Raw genomic sequence first — 21,708 nt, forward strand, 5'->3', positions numbered from 1 at the left:
CCACCACTACCCCTACCCCTACCCCTACCACTACCCCTACCCCTACCACTACTCCTACCACTACCCCTACCCCTACCACTACATCTACCCCTACCCCTACCACTACTACTACCCATACCCCTACCCCTACCACTACCCCTACCACTACCCGTACTACTACACCTACTACTACCCCTACCACTATCCCTACCCCTACTACTACTCCTACCACTACCCCTACCCCTACCACTACACTACCCCTACCACTACCCCTACCACTACATCTACCCCCACCCCTACCACTACTACTACCCATACTCCTACCCCTACCACTACCCCTACCACTACCCCTACTACTACCCCTACTACTACCCCTACCACTACTACTACCCCTACCACTACCCCTACCCCTACTACTACTCCTACCACTACCCCTATCCCTACCCTACCCCTACCCCTACCCCTACCCCTACCACTACCCCTACCCCTACCCCTACCAACACCGCTGGGTCATGTCAGGTCACAGAATAATTGGATCCAATCAGTACTAAAATATCAGACTTAAAGTGTTCCCAGCCCTGCTCCTATTCGTGCCATTGCATTACCCCTAATCGATTTTGTCGGAAATGGCGCTTTGTGGCAAATGTGGCGCATTGCGGCAAACGCGGCGCATTTTCACCCGGCGATTTACCATGCATCTTGGCACCAAATTGCACCCACATCGGACCATATTTGACAAAACTGTGCGATTTGCGGCAAAAATGACGCCCTGAGATAATTGTGGCGCATTGCGGCAAACGCGGTGCATTTGCAAATTCCTATCACAAACTGTACCCATTAAGCGACAATCAACACATTTTCTCGCCACTTTTCATTCAAATTAATAACTTGCCGATCCGCCAATGCGAGGCACCCGCCGCCGATCGGCATGCATTTAGTCCACAAAGTTTGTCGACCCCGGCTCTCAATGAAGATCTACGAACCGATCAAAATTCCATTGGCGTTCTTCCAGCGCGCCCCACGCGCGAACCGTGCACCCCAGTGAGTCGAAACCTAGAAAAGGCGCTGACCCGCTCTGTCACCTAGAAGGTGTGCAAATTTCAACCCCCTACGATATACCGTCTGCCCTGTAGGCCGGCTAAATTGAACCCACTACACGGCGTGGCGGACAGACAGACAAACAGACGGATCCTGTTCAAATAGTAATATAGATTACGAGTACACAAATGCAATTTACATTTATGCCTACCACGACCTTGACTGCCATGACTGTCGGCTCGGCACGGGGTGGTTGACCCTGCAGGGCCTCCTGGGCGCCGTTGGTTTTAGTTATCATTTTGCAATCAGCCCGCCCCATTGTCCTGAATCGCAGCCGCCAGCCGGAACCCTCTGTAAGTGCCACGCGACCCGGGCTGTCCGATGAGCACCTCGTCACGTGATCAGCACCATCACAAAGGTTACATGTCATGTGACTCCGCGACCGTCTCCGGAGGCGGATGTCACGTGAGTTCCGTCATGGCCTTTTCGCGAGCGCGTAATGAACTAAGCGCGGCCACTGAGCATGATGAAAAGGACGTAAATAATCACTGGCGGACGCGTCCCGGTGGGCTGTCGGCCGCGACGGCTCCCTCCCTCCCCTCCCTCCCCTCCGCCGTCAGCCAGTGACCCCTGGCACTCGGCTGGCTGTGGTCACGTGACCGGCCGCCCGGAACGTCTCTGGCTCATAGGCCGGGAGTACGTGGTTAGGGCCGACCGCACCCGACTGTCTGCGGAGCCGCGATCCTCCACAGGTGGCATTCGGAGACCGTTTGGCACGTGGCTGTCTCTCGGTTCAGCGAGCTTTGAGTCATAAATGTGACAGATGGGCTGTTTCGGGCTTGGCACCTTCATTTTCAATCCATTCCGTTGGTTTTAATGATGTAGTTAGAGAAATGAAGATAATGGTCCAGAAAGCTTTCCATTTCACTAGCAACGAGAACCAAAACGAGAACCGCTCATTTAACTAGATGCTAGTAATGCGCCATCTGGTGTGTCGTCCAACATATCACCATCAGATTAGTTATTGAGCATTGAACCGTCTATGGAGTGGGAGGCCACTACGCAACACTTCGGAAGCCGGCTGAGTGACCACCAACGTCCCAACACTCTTCTCTTTGCGTCTGAACCATCAGGGGCCCTGGTAGGCGATCATTGACACACCGCTCCCACGTTTGATCACGGTTATTGCCGCTGACAATGACACTGATCTGCGCAAGGTCGTCCTGGACCCGCCTTCACCAGCCGGTGGGAGGCGGCGTGCGCTCCCAAAATCAGCCGACATCCTGGGTCTTTGTCGCCAGGTCCGCACTCAGTTCGACATGGGCACCTTCAAGGTGGTCACTGGCCGAATGTCTCGCGACATGACCACCGTCGCGCCCGACGCGTCGTCCTCGTCGCCCCAGACGGTGCCAACTGCGTCGGCGTCGACGGCGACAGCGGTGGAGACGGTGACGGAGCCCGGGGCTGCCACCGTGGAGCTGCGGACCACCACGAGGATCGCGGAGCTGCTGGACACGGTGGAGGACAGCCTGCTGCCAGCGCGGACCGCTGGAGGAAATGTGAGAGGAGGGGAGAGGGGAAGAGGGAGGAGGGAGGAGGGGTAGGGAGGAGGGAGGAGGGAGGAGGGAGGAGGGAGGAGGGAGGAGGAGAAGAGGGAGGGAGGGTGGAAGGGAGGGAGGGAGGGATGAGGAAGAGAGGAGAGACGAGAGAGGAGCGAGAAATGAGGGAAGAGGGAGGAGGAAGGAGAGCGGACTGAAGTGACGAAGTAAGCCAAGTGACGTGGATGACCGGGAGGCCGTTTCTGTTACCCATCAGTGACCATTTCCCTACCCGCCAGCCGGGCGCCGCCCTGCTGCCGCGCGCCGGCCGGCCGGCGGACGACCCTCCGGAGCTATATTCGGGCCGTAGCTCGTGGGACAGGATACGGGAGGTGCGCCGCAGGAGCATGAACATGACGCGAGTGGAGCGTAAGTAGATGGAGCTGGGCAAGGGAAAATTGCTCTCACATTCTGACGGAAACCTCAGATTTTCCCGCTTCAGCTTGCATCACCATCTAGCAATTATAACAACCATGAAATGAATGTTAATAATTGTAAATAGAGATAAGCCCAGATCGATCGTTTCATAGATAATTGTGCAGGTCGCTTATAAAATGTTTGTGTTGCTTTTCCCAACAGACATCGAAGCGGAATGTCAAGACGACTTCATGCGGATCATAGTGCATTTCAACGGTACCTTCAGCGGACTTATTTACTCAGCAGGTACGTCCCTTTTTAACAATCATCAACACAATGCTATACTCAGCTTTAATATGTATGCGATGTTGATCACTAAATCCTGAAATATCTTCATGCTGGCATGCTCATAAAATACTGCACAATGCTGATACGGAAGCGATGCGAAGCCTGCGTATAGTGCATGTGTAGCAGCGCTATAAGTATCATTTGTCACACCCTACTTATACGAGATATGCGGCCCGGGCTCAGCTTCTGCTCTACCTGTCCGTTATTTCTGAGAACACTGCAGCGGCGACAATTATTGCCACCGGCGGCGTGCGCTGAAGGCCGATTACAGCACCGGGTGCCCCATATCGGTATAATAAACCCACCCGTCGGCAGTATAGACACACATTTCGTACTTTAGAAGACGGGATGCAGTCTAGGACCGCACCTGGCGAGTGTTGGGAGGCGATTAGATACAGATGAGTTCAGATGCGGTACCTTTGCCATACGGCATTCGTCACTCCTCATTTTCCGAGGCTAGTCAGCAACACAGTTATTTTCAGAATGCATCAGAATATCCCTCAAGATGGGTTTATATGACATTTTTCCTGCTACTCACTGACACAGTTTTCTGACCTAACTTTGAGAGCACCGCTAAACGTGAATAGTTTTCGATATCCTGGCTGTACAGCCTAAATGGAAAACAGTTGTCGAATATGTGCATTCACTCTCCGTACTTTTTCAATCTTATGTGCGTGAGAGTTACAAAGTCGGTAAGCACTAAAACTGCGTATATTAGTTGCACCGCAATCGGTACTCGCAAGAGCTATCCTAGCCAGAAGCCGGCTTATGGAGACTGCACGAACACAATAGCAGTAGCACCAGGGAGACTGCATTATCTCACACAACAGTAGCACCAGGGAGACTGCATTATCTCACACAACAGTCCCGTAGCTCCCGTAGGCCGGTCCCGTAGCTCAGTTGGTAGAGCGTTGGACTCCGCGTGGTGAGAGCACGCGTTCCCGGTTACAACAGTCCGGGTTCGAAGCGCGACGGGCGCTTGACATTTATGGGCCTCCTGACAGGTATGGTTGCGGTTGGTGGCAGGCCGTAGCCTGGCGAAGTCAGTGAGGGGACCGGCCGTGCGCGGCTATGTGCGCACGTTAAACTTTGGACTCTAAATTCTGCCATAGAACTGGGATTGCGCGATCGGAGGGTAGAGGGCAGGGTCACCGCAACAAGCTTCGCTTAGCGGTGGCTCTGTCCTTGTGAATCCTTCTCATCATAAGGTTCGGACTAAATTTATAAAAAAACAGTAGCACCAAAAGACTGCAACACCTCCCACAACAGCAGCACTAGGAGACTGCAGAATCTCACACAACAGTAGCACCAAGGAGACCGCATTATCTCACACAACAGTAACACCAAGAGACTGCAACACCTCACACAACAGCAGCACTAGAAGACTGCATTATCTCACACAACAGTAGCACCAGATCGTGGAGCCTGCACGCACTCACAAAACAGTAGCACTAGGTCCTAGAGACTGCAATACATCACACAGCGGTAACCCCCAAATGTCGATTATTGTGCGGCATCAACGATAGGTCGTAAAACCAAGCTTGGGAGCTGATCCAAACTCACGGATGAATTCAGGTGAGGCGTCAAAGCCTTTATTTGTTCCACATTACGTTACCATGACCTCTGGTCATCAAACACTGCAGTCGCTAAATCTAAAATTAAGCCTCATAAGAACTTCTGTTTCTGTCTCACAAAGATTTATGAGATTTGATAGGATCCATAACATTTGACAAAGATCCATCCATTTAATAAAATGGCACATTGGCTATCAAATTACAATGGGGTATGCAGCGTTGCATCCGTTGTTCTCTATATATCCCGGTCTATCAAAGAACAGCTCCAGTGCAGTAAGTGCAGGGAGATACGCCGGTTGCACCGGTCACTGTGTCAGTGGTGGCGTCTGCGGGCCCATCTCAGCTTCCCCTCCGTGGACCGCTGACCATGGCAACAATGGGCCGTCCAAACACTCCAGACACTCACTATTGTAGCCGCTCTGCTTCAGGTTCCCTTTCCCTCTTCTTTTTTGTTTATTATTATCTCCAAATACCATGAGTGAACAGAAAGGCACCAACATCACGCTCCAATGTTCGGAACAGTTTAGTTATGCTCGAAGCCGAGAGCTGCTAACGGTTCCGACCGGCAATTTCCATGTCTGTTCCGTCGGAACCAGTGGAAGGTCTTGCAATGCCGCCGCTACGCCAAGTTCAGTAACCCTGGCTCAGTCTGCCCACCGGAGCAGAACTGCAACGTGGCATGGGTGCGCGTGCGTCGCGTTTCCTGCGGAAGGGGTAATACGCTCCGTCGACGGCGTCGCTCCGGCTCAGAGGTGTCATGTCTGTCATTATACGGCTGCGTCGCGCACTGTCAGCCGATGGGACGGGCTGCACCGTCACCGGCACGAGCTGTGTCAGTTCCGGACCCCTGAGGGCCCCTGCTGCACTCGCCGCAGCTGCTGGATCTTTTGCGGCTCGGCTGGCCGCCCGCTGCCCGCCGCACGTGCCGTCTTCATTACCAGTGACCCATGCTGATCGGTGGCGGTCGATCTCTGATCGGTTCCTCAAGGTCTCGGAAAACACGGAGCATGACGAAGGCATTGCCACCGACTCGCCAGGGCATTGGCGCTTGGCTGGAGTGGAGTACATAATAGTGGAATGGCTAACCCACCCCTGTGCCAGCCTCAAGATTCCGCGGCCAAGTGAGGGCATACTGATCCCGACTGTGCAGTGGATTCCGACCGAGGGGTTCTTCTGCCAGCACGGCGCTGACGCCGGTCGGTGGGCGGGGCGGCTCATGTCACTCCACGTCGGGTCACGGGCTGCCGCTGAGGCGCGCTGAAGCCGTTATTTTCCGGTGCAGTCGCGCGCCGTCTCCGTCGCACCTGCGCCGATTTGGGCGCCGGGCGCGAGCCCGACCCTCCGCGCCGCCCGGTCTGGGTTGTTTCACGCCACGCGACTCTGAGCGTCTGTAATGCGAACCGGCCGTGCCGGCGAGCGGCGGGCGGTACAGGGGTGAATACCAAGTCCAGCCGACAGCCGGGGTCGGTGTAGAGTCCCGCAATTGCCCCGGTGCCGACAGTGGTTTTTGCCGGACGCGCTATTTGTTGGGGCTCCCTCACGAGTTCTTATGACAACGCCGCGTTACGGACCGCTGCTCCTGACGCCGTACCCTGCTAATTGGGTACGTAATAGAGATGGATGGTGATCTTTTGACAGCGATGTGCAATTAGTACGTCACGAATTGTACAGGAAGTGTTTCTTTGGTTAAACTGGGGAAAACTCAGGTATATTCTAGTAGGTGCATGCTAAACTGTGACTAAGAAAAAGTGAATGCACTCGTATGCATGTATACCGATAAACCATGTATGTATACCGATAACCCACTGACGCTACCAAATGTTGAATGCTGAATCTGATTGGCTCACCTGCATGTTCAACTATTTGGTGTTTATCGTGACTCCAATTTGTCCTTTTGTCTCAGGTTACGCGTACGACCCGGGCTGTATTTACATCAACGGAACGGGCCGCAACGTGTACGAGTTCCTGATCCAGCTGAATCGCTGCGGCACCCTAGGCGGCAACAACAAACGAGATGTGGAGGCCCAGGGGCGCGACATTGCCGGGGTGAGTAAGGGTAGCACGCCGAGAAGGTTCGGTGGACATCTGAGCACATGTTATTAACGAGTGAACACTGACTCCAAACCGGAAACTGATAACTGAACACTCACCACGTATTGGATTGACCATGCATCTGACTACTGACTTTCTGAGTACATACCACGCAAGTCAATGGATTGAGCCGAGAGCGCAGGCTTCCTTCGGTGTTTGACAATGTATGCACTGCTTAATGATTCATCGAGTTGTGAAGCATTTACCTAATGGCATTGAATATTGCATTTTAACGAACCATTACTCCTAACAATCCATACATCAGTTGAAGTTGTTACATTATGCTTTAATGTGGTGTGAGTTATGTCCTGTCCCACACCACCCCCTATTCAAATGTCGGTGCCGGATAGGACACAGGGGAGCCTGTTATTGTTGTCCAATTTAGCGCGGACGATGAATGTTTCCTGGGCAGAGAGCCCCTTTACTACGGGAACCTCTTTCCTGTTCTTGTCACAGCCCTCTCGTCATGCTGATGAATAGAGTCGATTTTTTTTCCGGAGCAATTTGGGTGTGACATTCCAGTTATTCGATACACATTCGACTGCCCTCACCATCCACTATCACGTGGAAGAATAGCCGTGTGGATTTAGCAATATCATTGACCTGACCACAGTTGATCGTGATATAAAGCCTTTGGTGAGGAGAATAGGAGCTTGCTTCACCGTGTCCAGACCAAATTCAGTCACCTTTCTTCTATTTCAGCCTCGTTATCCCCTAAGTAACTCCTCATAAATACTGAATTAGAATCCCACAGTTCCCTCTAAAGTTCTGTTTGCACCCACGCTATAATCATCGTTTTCTCAGCACTTATTTGGGGAACAAACCGACTTGGAAGCGGTCAGTGAACGAGCCGGTGCAACGTGTGAAAAGTGGAAAATGCCACGCTTCCGTAAGGGCACCGTGGGAAAGCGTCATGCTCTAACTTCCGGTGAATTGCCGTTTAATTTCGCGATGAGAATTAACTCGAGGGAACACTGAAAGTGAAACGAAAAGAAGCCTGGGATTTACTTGATAGCAATTAAAGAACCTGAAAGCCCAGTGCACTGCATGTGGCTGTTGTAAGCGCGCTCTCCACTTCCTTCCGTTTCCTTCCGCTCTCGTGTTTTGTGTAACGTATAACATTCCATGTGTTTTGACCGGCAGAAAAACTTCATGTGGAATACAGTTTCGGTGCAGTACAACTCTATGATCGAGGAAGAGTGGGACGAGCACTTCAAGGTGACCTGCGAGTACGGCTACGACATCTGGAAGACGGTCACATTTCCCTTCCTCGACGTCGAGTAAGTTCATAAATACTATTTTACGTACTTACTGGCAAATGATACGTTTGAATTGATTGAATCGTCAATTGATCTTGCAACATTCACTTTCTATAGTATATCGTGGTCATAATAAATCAACTGAATAAGGCAAATATTCCGCCCTAGCGTCTCGGGTCCATGACAAATATCATGCATTGTAATTCGGTGCTAAATAGACTAACTAGTGAGAGCTCATTACAACTCAACCGTAAGCAAGGGATTTTATATTTAAAACTTTATTCTGTTTACATATCCAGAGCGTTGCAACTATTTTACAGCATGGCACAAACAATGGCATTCGCTCTTATCACAATAACCAGGCCCGTGTCACACTGCCCACTGACGGATCAGCTGGCCTCTCGCGAACCCTCGTGGCCCAGTGGCTAGCCCGTGACGAACCGTTTGTGGCCCAAAAACCCCACCGGCCGGTCACTGGAACAGTGTGTGCCGGCGCCACGGCGCTCCGCTAACGCGCTGTTTTATGTGGCCGTGATAAAACACTGCCCGTTGACCCAGCCGTCAGTGTGGGGTCCATTGTCTGGGTATGGAGCGGATGGGGACTCGCACTCGCGTCGGAGCGCGAAACGATGGAACGGTTACGTCAGTTGGTAACTGAAGGCCGGATCAGAATTGGTTGTCCCAATGAAATGTTTGAATTGAAACCACCCAAGCGTAACAGATCACTTATGGTCTTCTCATGACACAAGCAACTGCCACCTGACGTAATGATTAACCAGATCATAAACAGTTAGCTCCGTGTCCTTCCTCTCAATAGTATGCATGCATACTTTGCAAGCGCTACTAGCGCTTGCAAGCGCTACTGGTATTTCTTCTTCAGAGAGCCAACAGGCAAACCTGTGCTTTTCCTCTTTCGGGAGCCGCTGCTGTCCCCTCCGCAGAACATAAGACCGGTGAAATCAAAGGCATGAGTATGTGTTTTTCCTCAGAACCTAGCCGATAACCATGTATTCTTCCTCCTACAGAACGCAGACGGGTAACCCGGTGGTGTTCACTCTGAGCCCGCCCGAGTGCTACATGGAGATACGGTACGGCTACGGCACCACCGGTAACCGTATCACCGGTCCGGTACGAGTCGGAGACCCGCTCACACTCATCATCTACATGCGCAGTCAATACGGTGAGTACTGAGTAGGAATTTTGTCTTTTGGTGTTATTTCTCATATGCCATGACCCAGTGCCCTAGCCTTTCTCAAATAGTGACGTGTCTCATGGACCAGTGGAGTCATCCGTCACACACATCGCATCGATGTGATACGCGTATACCAGAACCGGTGCTGTACTCCGTCAGCTTCTACGGTTCCTTGATCCGTTATGCCGCTACGGCGCTGTAACACATCAGTCAACCTCTGCGGTGCTGTAATCCGTCTCAGACTGTGAGTTGGCTTTGATCCTTCAGCCTCTACGGTGTTGTAATCCGCCATCCTCTCCGGAACTGTGATCCTTTAGCCGCAGGGGCGGGCAAAGTCCGGCCCGCGGGCCGGATGCGGCCCGCCAAGCTCCGGCGTCCGGCCCGCGGCCTGGATAGGCAGCCAGCATTGCAATCCGGCCCGCGAGCCCTACGGAAGCCCAGTTTAGGATTATGGTTCATCCGAGTTCAGTAGCAATAGCACCACGGTGACCTGCTGTTCTTCAGTGAGGTACGCTGGCTGAGTCGCGGCGCCATGCTGTCCCGTGTTTGGGAGCTCAGGCAGGACATCGCGAGCTGCCTACATGAGAAAAGCTCGCCATACGCCGATAAATTCAGTGATTCCAGGTGGCTGGCTGACCTGGCACTGCTCACGGACATCAAATTCCACCTGAACACGTTGAACACAAAACTTCAAGGAAAGGGTCTTCTGCTCCCCGACATGTATGCGCATGTCACTGCCTTCGAGGTGAAGCTGCGTCTGTGGGAAGCCCAGGTAGGTCGAGGACAGCTTGACCACTTCCCTCGCCTGGCCACCTGTGCTGCGGAAGATGTCGACCGCGACGGATGTGCCGCTGCTCTTGCCACTCTGCGCCAGGAGTTCACGAACCGCTTCGCTGGCGTTCGGGAGCTCGCTACCGACTTCAAGCTGGTGACAGCACCGTTCGACTTCAGTGTCGACGAAGCGCCGGTATCCCTGCAGATGGAGTTGGTGGAACTCCAAAGCAGTGATGAACTTAGAGGAAAGTTCCGAACCTCTTCGCCTCTGCCCTTCTTCCGCGATGTCATTATCCCCACTGGCGGATATCCCAACTACATATCGCACGCCCAATGCATCGCTGCAATGTTCGGTAGCACGTACTGCTGCGAACAGCTGTTCTCAAAAATGAAGTACGTGAAGTCCCACCTCCGATCCAGACTGTCTGATCGTCACCTGAATGACGTCCTCAGGCTGAGCTCGACGATATCTGTGGCGCCGGATGTCGAATGGCTTCTTCACGGCAGGAAGCGGCACCACCCTTAGCACTAAAAACGAGGATGCGGAGATCGAAGGACGCATTCCGGTGCCTTTCTGGGACAGCATGAAGGGAGTGACGTGGAGTATCGTGTCAATACAAATAGCATGTGAATCACAAAGTATTTTGTCTTCTTACGATCGAGAAAAGTTTACGGCATAAACCAATAAACTAAACACAAACATCCAGGTGCCCGCCGTCTCCAGCTTCTTGAGGTACTTCTCAAGTTTTTCTTTTTTTTCTTTTGTTAATTAGGTGCTTCGGTCCAATCGGACCATTGCGCACCATGGGTTCACCTACCTAGTTAGTTAATGTAGACCTGTCTATCTGTAAATATTTATAACCGATGTAATAGACCTGTTGCGACCAAAAAAGAGAAGAGGAGATCCAACAATGAAGAATGCTCATCACCGAGAATCACAGGCAATGCCATAGGCACGCCATGTGTTGTACAATAATTTTGCAAAGGAATCCGCTCGTTATTGTATTCATGACAATGCAGTATAATGTGTTCTATTGTGAGTACTGTTCCGCATCGTGTACAAATAGGCCTTGGTTGTTTTGAAAAGATGAATGAATGAGTAAGATAAGTATGACCAATCCGTAGTCTTGCCAGTGCCTTTTCTTCCTTTCTTGAATGACGGTTCGACGATGTCCATTGTGATATACGTGGTTTAATGCGTTGCAAATGTGTGCCTGCGCTCTCTGTGTCCCATAAATGTTGCCAAAGGCGATAGCAGTGATACTTTACTGAGTTCCGTATACCACTGCTATCAAAAGATATCTCAGTTATATTTGGAATGGTTAAGGCTTGTTTGGCGAGTTGATCTGCTTTTTCATTTCCAATGATTCCACTGTGTCCTGGAATCCATAAGAATTGTACTTCTGTTCCTGTGCGAGTAAGGTGTTGGTGTATGTTAAATATAGTTATATGTATGTGTTTAGTATCATCTATTCGTTGCAAACTTTGAACTGCCGATTTGGAGTCGGAACATATGCATGCTTGTTTGATACCATGCTGCTGAATGAGCTGAAGTGCATACAATATGGCCTGCATTTCTGCGTGATATATTGATGTACCGTTGGGTAATCTTAAGATAGTTGGCGGAAGTCCTTGCGAAAATATGCCTAGACCAACCTTATCATCCTGTTTTGACCCGTCTGTAAAGAAAAAATGAAAGTGATTGTGCGTTGTTTGGTAAGTTAAAAAAGTTTGCTGGATTTCGTGACATGAGAGAGAAGCCTTGTGTGCTGTGAATAAAAATGAAATCAATAATGGGTGAGATGTCCATGGTGCCGATTGACGTGGAGGCAAAGGTGGAACGTTGGGCAATGCATACCCTATGTCGTCTTGATACTTTTTCATTCGCGAAGCGATGGTAAGGCCAGTCCTTCTCTCGCATCTCCCAAGATAGTTGAAATGCAATCTGGGTAAAACTGCTATTGCTGTGGAAGCTGCATGGACTGGAATTTGTGTTACCTTAACGACATATCTGAATGTTAAATCTATTCTTCTGATGTATAATGGTAGTATGTTCGCCTCAACCTGTAATGACGCCACCGGCGATGTTTTCAGGGCACCAAGAGCTATTCTCAAAAAGTTGTTCTGGACAGCCTCTAATTTCAATAAATTGGACCGACATCCTCCTGCATACAAAACAGAACCATACTCTATGACTGGCAGAACTATTCCTTTATACAAGCGAAGCAATGTAGAACGATCTCCACCACACGGTGTGCTGGTAAGGCAGCGAAATAGATTTAATCTCCTTTTGCATTTGGCTTGTATATGCTTCACGTGATGAGTCATTGATAACCTTGGATCTAGCACGACACCCAAAAACTTGAATTTCTTTACTAGTGGTATTTGAATACCGTTCAGTTGAGGTAGGGTGGATGGTTCGATTCTACTATGTCTAGAAAAAATCATAAACGCAGACTTTTCAGCCGAAAATTCTAAGCCATATCTAATTGACCATCTTTCCACTTCACGAAGTGCGATTTGTAAATGCTGAATTCCAGTGTCGTAATCAGGAGTTGTGAGCCAAATCGCACTATCATCTGCGAAAAGAGAAAAAGAAATATCGGCAGGAATGCTTTCAAATAAATCATCAATCATAATATTGAAAAGAATTGGTGAAAGACAACTGCCTTGTGGAAGACCATTTTGTGTTTCGTGAAAGTTGGAGAAAATAGAACGAAGCTTCAAGCGGAAACGTCTATTCCCAGACAGGAAGTTGATCAAATAATGTGCCATGTGGCCTTTGATACCAAGTCGTGCTAGTTTATATATAAGAGCTGGTTTATAGACCATATCAAATGCATTTTTGATATCTAAAAATATTGCTAGGGTGTGTTGCTTCTTCTTAAATCCTTGTCGGATAGCACTCTCCAGCCGAATCAAATGATCAATTGGCGAATGATGTTTGCGAAAGCCGCATTGAAACCTAGAAAGCATATTTTGTTGTTGTATAAGAAAAGAGAGACGTTTAGATATTATTCTTTCAAGAAGTTTTCCCATGCAGCTCGTCATTGCAATTGGGCGATAGTTCTTGGGATCGTGGCGAATCTTGCCTGGTTTTAATAGCGCAACGATGGTACTTTCTTTCCAGCCTTCTGGAAATAATTGCCTACGGAAGATGTCATTAAATGCGTCTAAGATAAAATGTTTTGAGTGGTCTGAAAGGTGACGAAAGAAAGCATAGTGCAGTTGGTCAGGTCCAACGGAAGTGTTCCCTGCAGAGTAGATTGCATCGTTGAGCTCATGTATGGTAAAAGGAATGTTATATTCTTCGTTGTTATGTGAGCGAAATACAGTCTGGTCGAGTAAGAATTCTTGACGTGCGTTATCTATGAATCCCGGACGATATTTATCATTTGAGCTGGTGTGAGCGATTGTCTGGGCCAAGCAATTAGCCACATCATTCGGCTCACTTATTGTTTCACCAGTTGCCGGGATCCTAAGAACCGGAAGTGTTGCACTGGACCGTTTTCCGGATAACCTACGCACCAAGTCCCAAATTCTACTCAGAGGCGTAGACGAAGTGAATGAAGTCAAAAAATGTTGCCAGGAGTCACGTTTTGCTTGCCGAATAATCTTCTTTGCATTAGCACGTTCTTTGTTGCGATTTATTAAGGCTTGATCTGTGCGTTGTCTCAAATATGCTCTAAAAGCACGTTTTCTTTTCGCAACGGCCTGCCGAACAGAAGGAGTCCACCACGGCACAGCGTTTGCCTTTTTGCACGGTTTAGTTTTAGGTATGCATCGGTTTGCGACTGATAACATTGTTTCGGTGATGTATGAAATATTGTCCACTGGATGGTCAAGGCGTTCATTGAGCTCAAGTTGACACAACTCTGTAAACTTGGTCCAATCCGCCTTCTCCAGATTCCATCGAGGTGAAAAGGAAGGTACTCCGTCTACATGGAAACAAAATTGAAGAAAAATCGGGTAATGGTCACTATCATGGATATCGCAATCAACTGACCATTGAAACCAAGTAGCTAGGTGCGGAGATGAGATCGACAAATCAATGGATGATTCGGTATTGTGAGACAAATTGAAGTGTGTTGGTTGGTTGCAGTTGAGTGTAACTAATCTGTGTTGGTCAATGAAATCTTCGATAATCTTTCCTCTACTGTCTAACGATTGCCCATCCCACCAAGCCGGGCTATGGGCGTTGAAGTCTCCGAGGAGAAGAAAGGGATTCTTTAATTGTCTTATAAGTTGGTCGAGTTCTCGAAGAAGCTCAGAATGATCGTAGTCAGGAGGTATATATATGCTGCATATGTCTATATTTCTACCATTGATGTACATAGTACATGCAACAGCTTGTAACTCTGTTTGAAGGTGTATTTCACTATGAGTGTAGTCATTTTTCACGTACAGCGCAACACCGCCGTGTCTGCGCTGACCATACAGCTCGTCGTGTCTATAAAGCGTGTAATTTGATAACTGAAAATTATAGGGATCAGTAGGCAAGAACCAAGTTTCTTGTAGTGCTATGAGTATAGGAGTAAGCACAGAAAAGAAGTTTTTCATTTCGGCCCACTTGGAAAGCAGGCCTCGACAGTTCCATTGGAGCATCCTGGACCTATTCATGATTGGTGACGTGAAGTGTTACCACGGCTGGGCGAGGCCCAGCTCAGCGCGCGGTTACGTCCCATCGCCACCCGAGTCGGTGGACGTGGTTGACGCTCCCTGGGTTGTCCATCACTCGTCTGAGGAGTTGAGGTTTTTGGGCGGGGGCCACCAGACTTCTGGACCCTCGTCCAGCTAGTGAAGCGGCTTGCACCGACGGACTTCGGCTTCTGAGCGATCTCAGGAGAAGCAGCTGGTGGGGACTCGAGAGACGGCATCTGCTCATCTGCATCAGTGGTCTCAGATGTCTGGGTCGTGCTGCTGGAGGCGGTCGCTTCGGGAGCCATAGGCTCAGGAGTCAGAGGCGAGAGGCACTTCAGAGGAGGGAGCTCTGGGATGGCATCGGTCTGTGTACCGCTGGAGACGGTCTGAGTCTGTGTGGCCTGGGCATACGACTTGACTGGTTGTTTGGAGACTTTCTCTTCCACTGAGCGGCGTGCTTGTGGGTATGAAACACCCGTGGTGGCTTTTACTGTGCAAATTTCTTTTTCTTTTTTCCACACTGGGCACTGGTTTGAGTTGGTAGTGTGGTCCGTGGCATCACAGCTGAGACATTTTATTGGAGCGGAGCAGGGCGAGCCATCGTGCGGAGCTGCACCACAACGGTGGCACCGTGCGGTCTGCTTACAAAATTTTGAGCCGTGTCCAAAGCGTTGGCAGTTAAAGCAGCGGAGAGGGTTTGGGACAAAGACGCGAACCTCGTAGCGAATGTGGCCGGCAAGCAGAGTGTCTGGCAGCTTCGTTGTGTTGAACGTGATCACCAGCAAGCTAGTGTCACGCCTCTGGCCGTCTCTGAAGGTAGTGAGGCGGCGGACATGAGCGACCCCCTCAGGACGGAGTCCGCTGAGGATTTCCTCTTCGGACATGTAACGCATCTCTGGAGCGAAAATCGTACCCTTCGTGGTGTTGCGAGCATGGTGCAGAGAGACAGTCACATCTTTCTCACAGAAGCGAGTGCATTTAAGCAGAGCCTTGGTTTGAGCGCGGGTTTCGGTCTTGACGATAAGTGTTCCGTTCGCCGGGGTTTCGATATCCAGGTGACCGGTGCCACAGATCATCCCTAGATATTTAGTGGGCCAGAACACATTCACCTTACGGAAAGAAACGTTTTCATCAACCGGCTTGATCACCAAATACGATCCAGAAGACTCAAGGTACGGCTCAGGCTTGTCCATAGACGGGCCAGCGGTGGTCAGGTTCGGGCGCGGGTCGGTACCGGGAGCGGCGGCTAGGGTCGAGCGAGGGTCAGTGCCGGGGGCGGTGGTCGAGGACGAGCGAAGGTCAGAGCCAGGGTGAGCGGTCAGAGGCGGGGCGGGGTCAGCAGCCGGGAGTTGGGAGTCCATCACGTGATCAGGAGAGTCGGCCAAGGAGGAGTCAGAGTCGGAGTCCGGGGGATCAGGGCGGCGTCTTTTCCCCGACATGGGGAAAAGCGAAGGGAACGAAAACGAGAAAGAAACCTAACTAATGGAACCTAGAGAAACGAAACTATCACCACCAAACGCTCAAAACCAGATAGAGCGTATCCAAAGAGCGGAATCAAAGGCCAATCACAGCGTGCGCGTGGAAAATCGTCCATGACTTCTCAAGTAAGGTGAGTCGTTATTTCTATGATTCCTAGTGTGTCTGTGCATTTTCCAAAAGCAGACTTGATTTTTAGTACGGTTGTCATGGGTCAAAAGTCATTCGTTAACTATAGGTAGTGTAACTATAGGTATTGTGTAACTATAGGTATTTGTCTCTGTCATGAGACAGTCATTGCCCGTCGTTAGTCAGTCGCGTCATAGCAACATAGCATCCATTTTAGTCATTGGCAAACGAAACTCTGGCGAGCTTAGCACTTAGGCCCCCAGTTGCTCACAAATGCAACACCCGGCCCGCGCTCCCAAAAGTTTGCCCACCCCTGCTTTAGCCTTTACGGTGCTGTAATCCGTCTCACGCCACGGAGCTGTGATCTTTCAACCTCTGCCGTACCGTGATCTGTCTCACGGCACGATGCTGTGAGCTGTTTCACACCCCAGGTCTCCTGTCCATCACCGTGTCAGTATTGGCTCGGGGCGGGCTATCGGGGCGCGTCTCGTGTCAGTTCGCCACCATTCGGGGAGGGCGGGGTGGCGTGCCGGTGGGTCACGGACCAGGGCCCTCTCTGGCGACAACGCAGCCCGGCCGAAACCAACCGGCCTAACGGAGTCTCCGGCGCACCGCAACACAAAACGGGCCCGTGTTTAACCGTGCCATATGATGGCTGTTGGCGATCATAAGCGGGAGCGAGGTGTCAGTTATTGGTGAACCTCTTGGTACAGTGATTTTCTGCGTGACAAACATGTCGCCACTCGCTGGCATCACTTTTCAGAATCGTGATGCATTCAGCTTCTTGTCCGTGGCCGATGCTCTAAATTCGTCTGAGCCCTGAGGCCAACAAGGAGTGAGGGCGCAAGGAAATTTTATGTAAAAATGGCAACTGAAGACGCAGAAACGCTAAAATATACAATGCTCAGACCTTTCCATGTTGGGTTCCATCATTCGGATTTCGGAGAATAGGTATGGTCCTCGACGTCAAAAGGAGCATTAAGGCCGGAAAGATATGATTTAGTTTTGTGAGAAGTGATGCTTGCCTGCACTATAGGATTTTCTAACGGTGTTGCAAATAAAGATCGAGCGTTTCTAAATGAGCAGGGAATCAACAAAATTGACTACCTTTTTGCTTTCGGTACGTGTAACGTGAATGGAAGACACAACAACATGTGTGTAGCCTTCGATAGGGGCCGAGTCCGCTACACAGGACCCCATCCTGTCTGGTCGGTCCCCAACTAACGCTCTATCCGTTACCCACAGACGGCTTCGATATCGTCGTCAGCGACTGCTACGCCCACAATGGAGCCGACAAGAAGATCTCGCTGGTCGACCACTACGGGTGAGTGCACGGAGCGACTGACGACCGCGGAACGACCCCGGCGGCACCCGCCGTGTCGGCATCGACACGACGGTGCCGAGTCGTCATCGACAGACGCACTGGACCCGGCAGTGAGGCGCGATATATGCTACCGCAACCCATGGCTGGTGCAGCAGAGCGTAAAGAATGAGCACCTAATGGGACGACTCTGCCCAACAGCGGAACGGCGACCGGGGCCCGGCACCCCGATAGCAGCGCTGGGTTTGTACCTAGCGTTAGATTAGAGTACTAACGATTCTCTCTGTTGCCGTCAGGTGTCCGGTGGACGAGAAGCTCATCAGCCCGTTCCAGGGCACGTTCTCCGAGGACGGCGTGTTCGAGACTCAGGTGTACGCCTACATGAAGACGTTCCGCTTCACTGGCAGCCCGGCGCTCTACATCGAGTGTGATGTCCGAATGTGCCACGGAGCCTGCCCGGTACGTGCAGCCCCACCGAAGGCAGTGTCGTATACGGGGATATGTGTCGGATTAATCGTATTGTAGATGTCGTATGAAGTCTATGACGTTGCACACTGGAACCCGTCTTTTATGGTTATTATGATCCAATAGAATAAAGGTCGCTCATTTATACGGAAAGCAAAACCGTGTTTTTATTGAACTCGGCAGTCAGCATGAACAATCACCAGTAGTTCATGTAGAGCGTAACTTTCGTTTTCGTTACTTTTCCGGAGCAATGAAAGCCCCTCCAGAATGCTTGTCCATCCATTTTGTCCCTATAATCTCGTCTGACCTCTGTCTCTGTCTCTGACCCTCCCAACAGACGCAGCCGTGCCACTGGCGGCGTGGCAAACGTTCCGTGCCGGAGCTGGACACTGCCGAGAACAAGACGGCCGAAGAGGCGCAGCGCACGCAGAGCCTGGCCCTCTTCCAGGCGCTGCAGGTTCTCAAAGACGACGAGGAGCTGGAGAGAACGAGGAGTGACTCTTCAGGTACGGTCCAGCCCTCAGCTAAAAAAGCACAAAGTTTGTCGGACAATGACACTTCCAAAAGAAATGGTAATGGTAACTTAGGCTGGCCCTGTATGCCGTTCACAGAGGTCAGACGTCTGTGTATGAGGAAATATGAATTACGAGTATTATGCGTAGAAAATCAGATCAACGAATAAAATGCATTTTTCAATGAGGAAAAGGCGCAACTTTCATCTATTTTTGAAATAACTCAACGGAGTTACCTCACAGCGTTAAGCTGAGGTTCCAGTAGGTAACAGGAAGGTATATGTGATCCCGCTATCCCTAAGAGTCACTGGCCTCTAACCGGTGATTCGCCGCTCTCCCAGGTCGGCCTCTGGAGGCCGACAGCGTGTGTCTCAGCTCGGGCGTCCTGCTGGCCGCCGCCGGCGTTGGCGCCTTCGTCGTACTGGCCTCGGCGCTGGCCTGCTGCCTCTTCTGTCGACGGTTGCGCCGTCAGCGGAAGGAGGACGAGGTGGTGGAGACGTTCCGACCTCCGCGCATGGTGCGCCCCTCCCGCCTGCCCTAGAGGTCGGTGGTCGTCTGAGAGGGCCCCCGTCCTGCCTCAGGGGCGGCTTTCGTCTCCCTAAGGCCGGTCCTTTTGTCCCAAGAGCCGCCGGTCTCTTATGTCCCAGAGACAGATCGTTCTTGCCTGCCCTAAGACCGAGCCGGACGACCGAGAGACTGCAGCTGAAGAGACTTGAAGTGCTGGTGTTCGAGAGATCGCTTGGTGTTCTTTGAAGAGCACAAGAGTGGCCGATGCCCTGATCCAGGCGCAGACATCAGATGTGCTCTCTCCCTCCCTCGAATGAGTCCCACAGAGCGGTGACTGTAAGACACAGTTCAGTGGTTAGAAACAGAATGGGCATCGAAAAACTGAGCTGAGTGATGCTTTTTGAGATTCGGAAGGAAAGTGTGCTTTTATCGTTCGCCAGGAACTCACGAAGATATGGAAGAGAAGGTGTGTTTCAATGGCGTGGTGGATAACGGATTTCCGAACCCAATGGGCATTTGTGGTTGGCTGCGACTCACCCGGGATAAAACCTGAGCTGAGACTTGTTTAGGGACTGAGTCGACAGTGTGGTGGAGACTTTTCCCTCCATGCTGCAGGCAGAAGCGATGGAGACAGTAGAGTCCATCACACGTCAGGACATCAGCTCGAGCCTCGATCGGCGACGTACAGATAAGAGGAGCCCAGTTCGACAGCTGCAAAACTGTTCGGATTGCAGGAGCCCGTCTGGTACAACGTACGGATTAGGTGAGCCCGATCTGACAAGACTGTACGGACTAACGGAGTGGTCGCACTTGGCAGCTTCACAGCTGCGCAGAGTGGGGCCTCTTATAAGCCGGCGGGCATTGTGCGCTTGATAGCGGTAGAGTGGAAGCCCAAAGCAACGGAAAACACTCGAGTTGTGACAACTCGCGAGACTCCTTGTGGATAGGAAGTGCGTCAAGGAAGTGTGGGCATTCATGTCGCCAGTATTCGCGGCTTTCGTGCTCTATTGTTGTCTGTTTTCGTGTCTCATGTCTTATGATGCAAAGCTTTCCACTCTGATGCGACAACGAAGATAATGCCTGTTGTAGATTTTCATTGTATTTTATTTTGTGACAGCGAATGTTTCACTCAATGGAAATATTCTTTCTGCTCTACATTGGAAGACGTAAATCAAATGTGGTCGATCTCATTCAGCTTTATGCTCCGTCTAAGATGGTTTATTCTGAGTTTCTTCAAGTCCGTTGCTTCATGAATTCGGTGGAGAAAACGTTTTGATCCGATGACCTCTTAGCCTCAAGACATCGCTGACCTGATCATGTATCTTAAGTAATGTGCATTGTGCAGCAGTGCATATTTCCGCTTCATAGTATCGTTGTCCAGAACATTGGCATTCACAGAATCAAAGTCAATGTAACATTTCACCTGCTTGCATCCCAGCTCGATATAACTTATCTCGCAGCGTGCTTGCTGAGTGGTTGTTGAAAATAAAATGATATTTGAACAAACATGTTTAACTCATGGTATTTCAAGTACGCATGACATTGTGGTCGTTGTGGTGCTACTTAAATGACATCGTAATTTATTATATAAACTTTGAGGGGGTTTTAATTTCGCGCGTAAGTTCGGCGTCATCTCTTCACACAAACGTTGTGTCGCCATATTGTGGTGGGATATTCTGCAGTGGCAATCTGTCCCAGTCGCTGTACTGCGGTCTGGTTAATGCAGTGAATGGAAAAAGGTAAGTACTTCTACTGCATATGCACTTGTGGGTGTTGTACAGGAAGGATATAGTGATTTCAATGTTTAAAAAACTGTTTTTTTGTGGATATGCTATTAACGCCGCAACCGCCGCAAATTTGGTTGACCTGACCTCGACCTGACCTGGCTTGACCGTGTCCCAAAGGGTTAAATGACCATCATCAGTGACTTGGAATTAGAAAGTAGCCCACAAGACATATTTCTTGCCCCGATTCCATTGTTTACCTTCGTGACTTTTCGTATCCTGACCCTGACCATGACCTGCAATAGCAAATTCACTATGGCAGAGCTTCAGTAGCAGCGAGAGTGAACACCTGTAATTTTGACCTTTGATCTGACCCTAACCTGATCTGTGACCTTTTAACCCGCGACCGCCTGGGGGAGGTCGGATCCGACCCCCCCCCCCTCCGTTTTTCTTGAATAACTCATGAACCGCTTACGCTATCAACTTGAAACTTCATATACCTTCTCCCTCATCAATTTGACGTCTTTTGTCAATTTCTTTTATGCAAATTTTTCAAAAACTTTTTGAGACATCGATTTTATTGATGCAGCTACATGTTTTTTTTCGTCAAAAATGGTAAATGTTTTTAAAAAAAATCACCAAAAATCAAGGGTTTAGGCAAATCGCAAATTAAATAAATGAATTGACGCAGCTTAACCCGCGCACCGACGGGGGTCTGCGCCA

General features: G+C 50.3%; 1 protein-coding gene across 2 annotated transcripts in view; it reads left to right on the plus strand.

The window, feature by feature from the left end:
• Positions 1-20,767, plus strand: part of LOC122364071 — a 38,227-nt gene extending 17,460 nt beyond the window's left edge. For both annotated transcript variants that reach the window (XM_043334131.1, XM_043334130.1), the window contains exons 3-12: positions 2,319-2,576; positions 2,855-2,984; positions 3,195-3,278; positions 6,798-6,940; positions 8,129-8,265; positions 9,270-9,424; positions 17,702-17,780; positions 18,074-18,236; positions 18,580-18,748; positions 19,096-20,767. In XM_043334131.1, coding sequence (XP_043190066.1) covers positions 2,319-2,576; positions 2,855-2,984; positions 3,195-3,278; positions 6,798-6,940; positions 8,129-8,265; positions 9,270-9,424; positions 17,702-17,780; positions 18,074-18,236; positions 18,580-18,748; positions 19,096-19,295 — 1,518 coding nt within the window. In that variant the 3' untranslated portion in view covers positions 19,296-20,767. The remainder of the gene's footprint in view (positions 1-2,318; positions 2,577-2,854; positions 2,985-3,194; positions 3,279-6,797; positions 6,941-8,128; positions 8,266-9,269; positions 9,425-17,701; positions 17,781-18,073; positions 18,237-18,579; positions 18,749-19,095) is intronic.
• Positions 20,768-21,708: the final 941 nt, after the last annotated feature.

This window comes from Amphibalanus amphitrite, unplaced genomic scaffold (genome assembly GCF_019059575.1).
Source record: "Amphibalanus amphitrite isolate SeventyFive unplaced genomic scaffold, NRLGWU_Aamphi_draft 000654F_arrow, whole genome shotgun sequence".
NCBI lineage: Eukaryota > Metazoa > Arthropoda > Thecostraca > Balanomorpha > Balanidae > Amphibalanus > Amphibalanus amphitrite.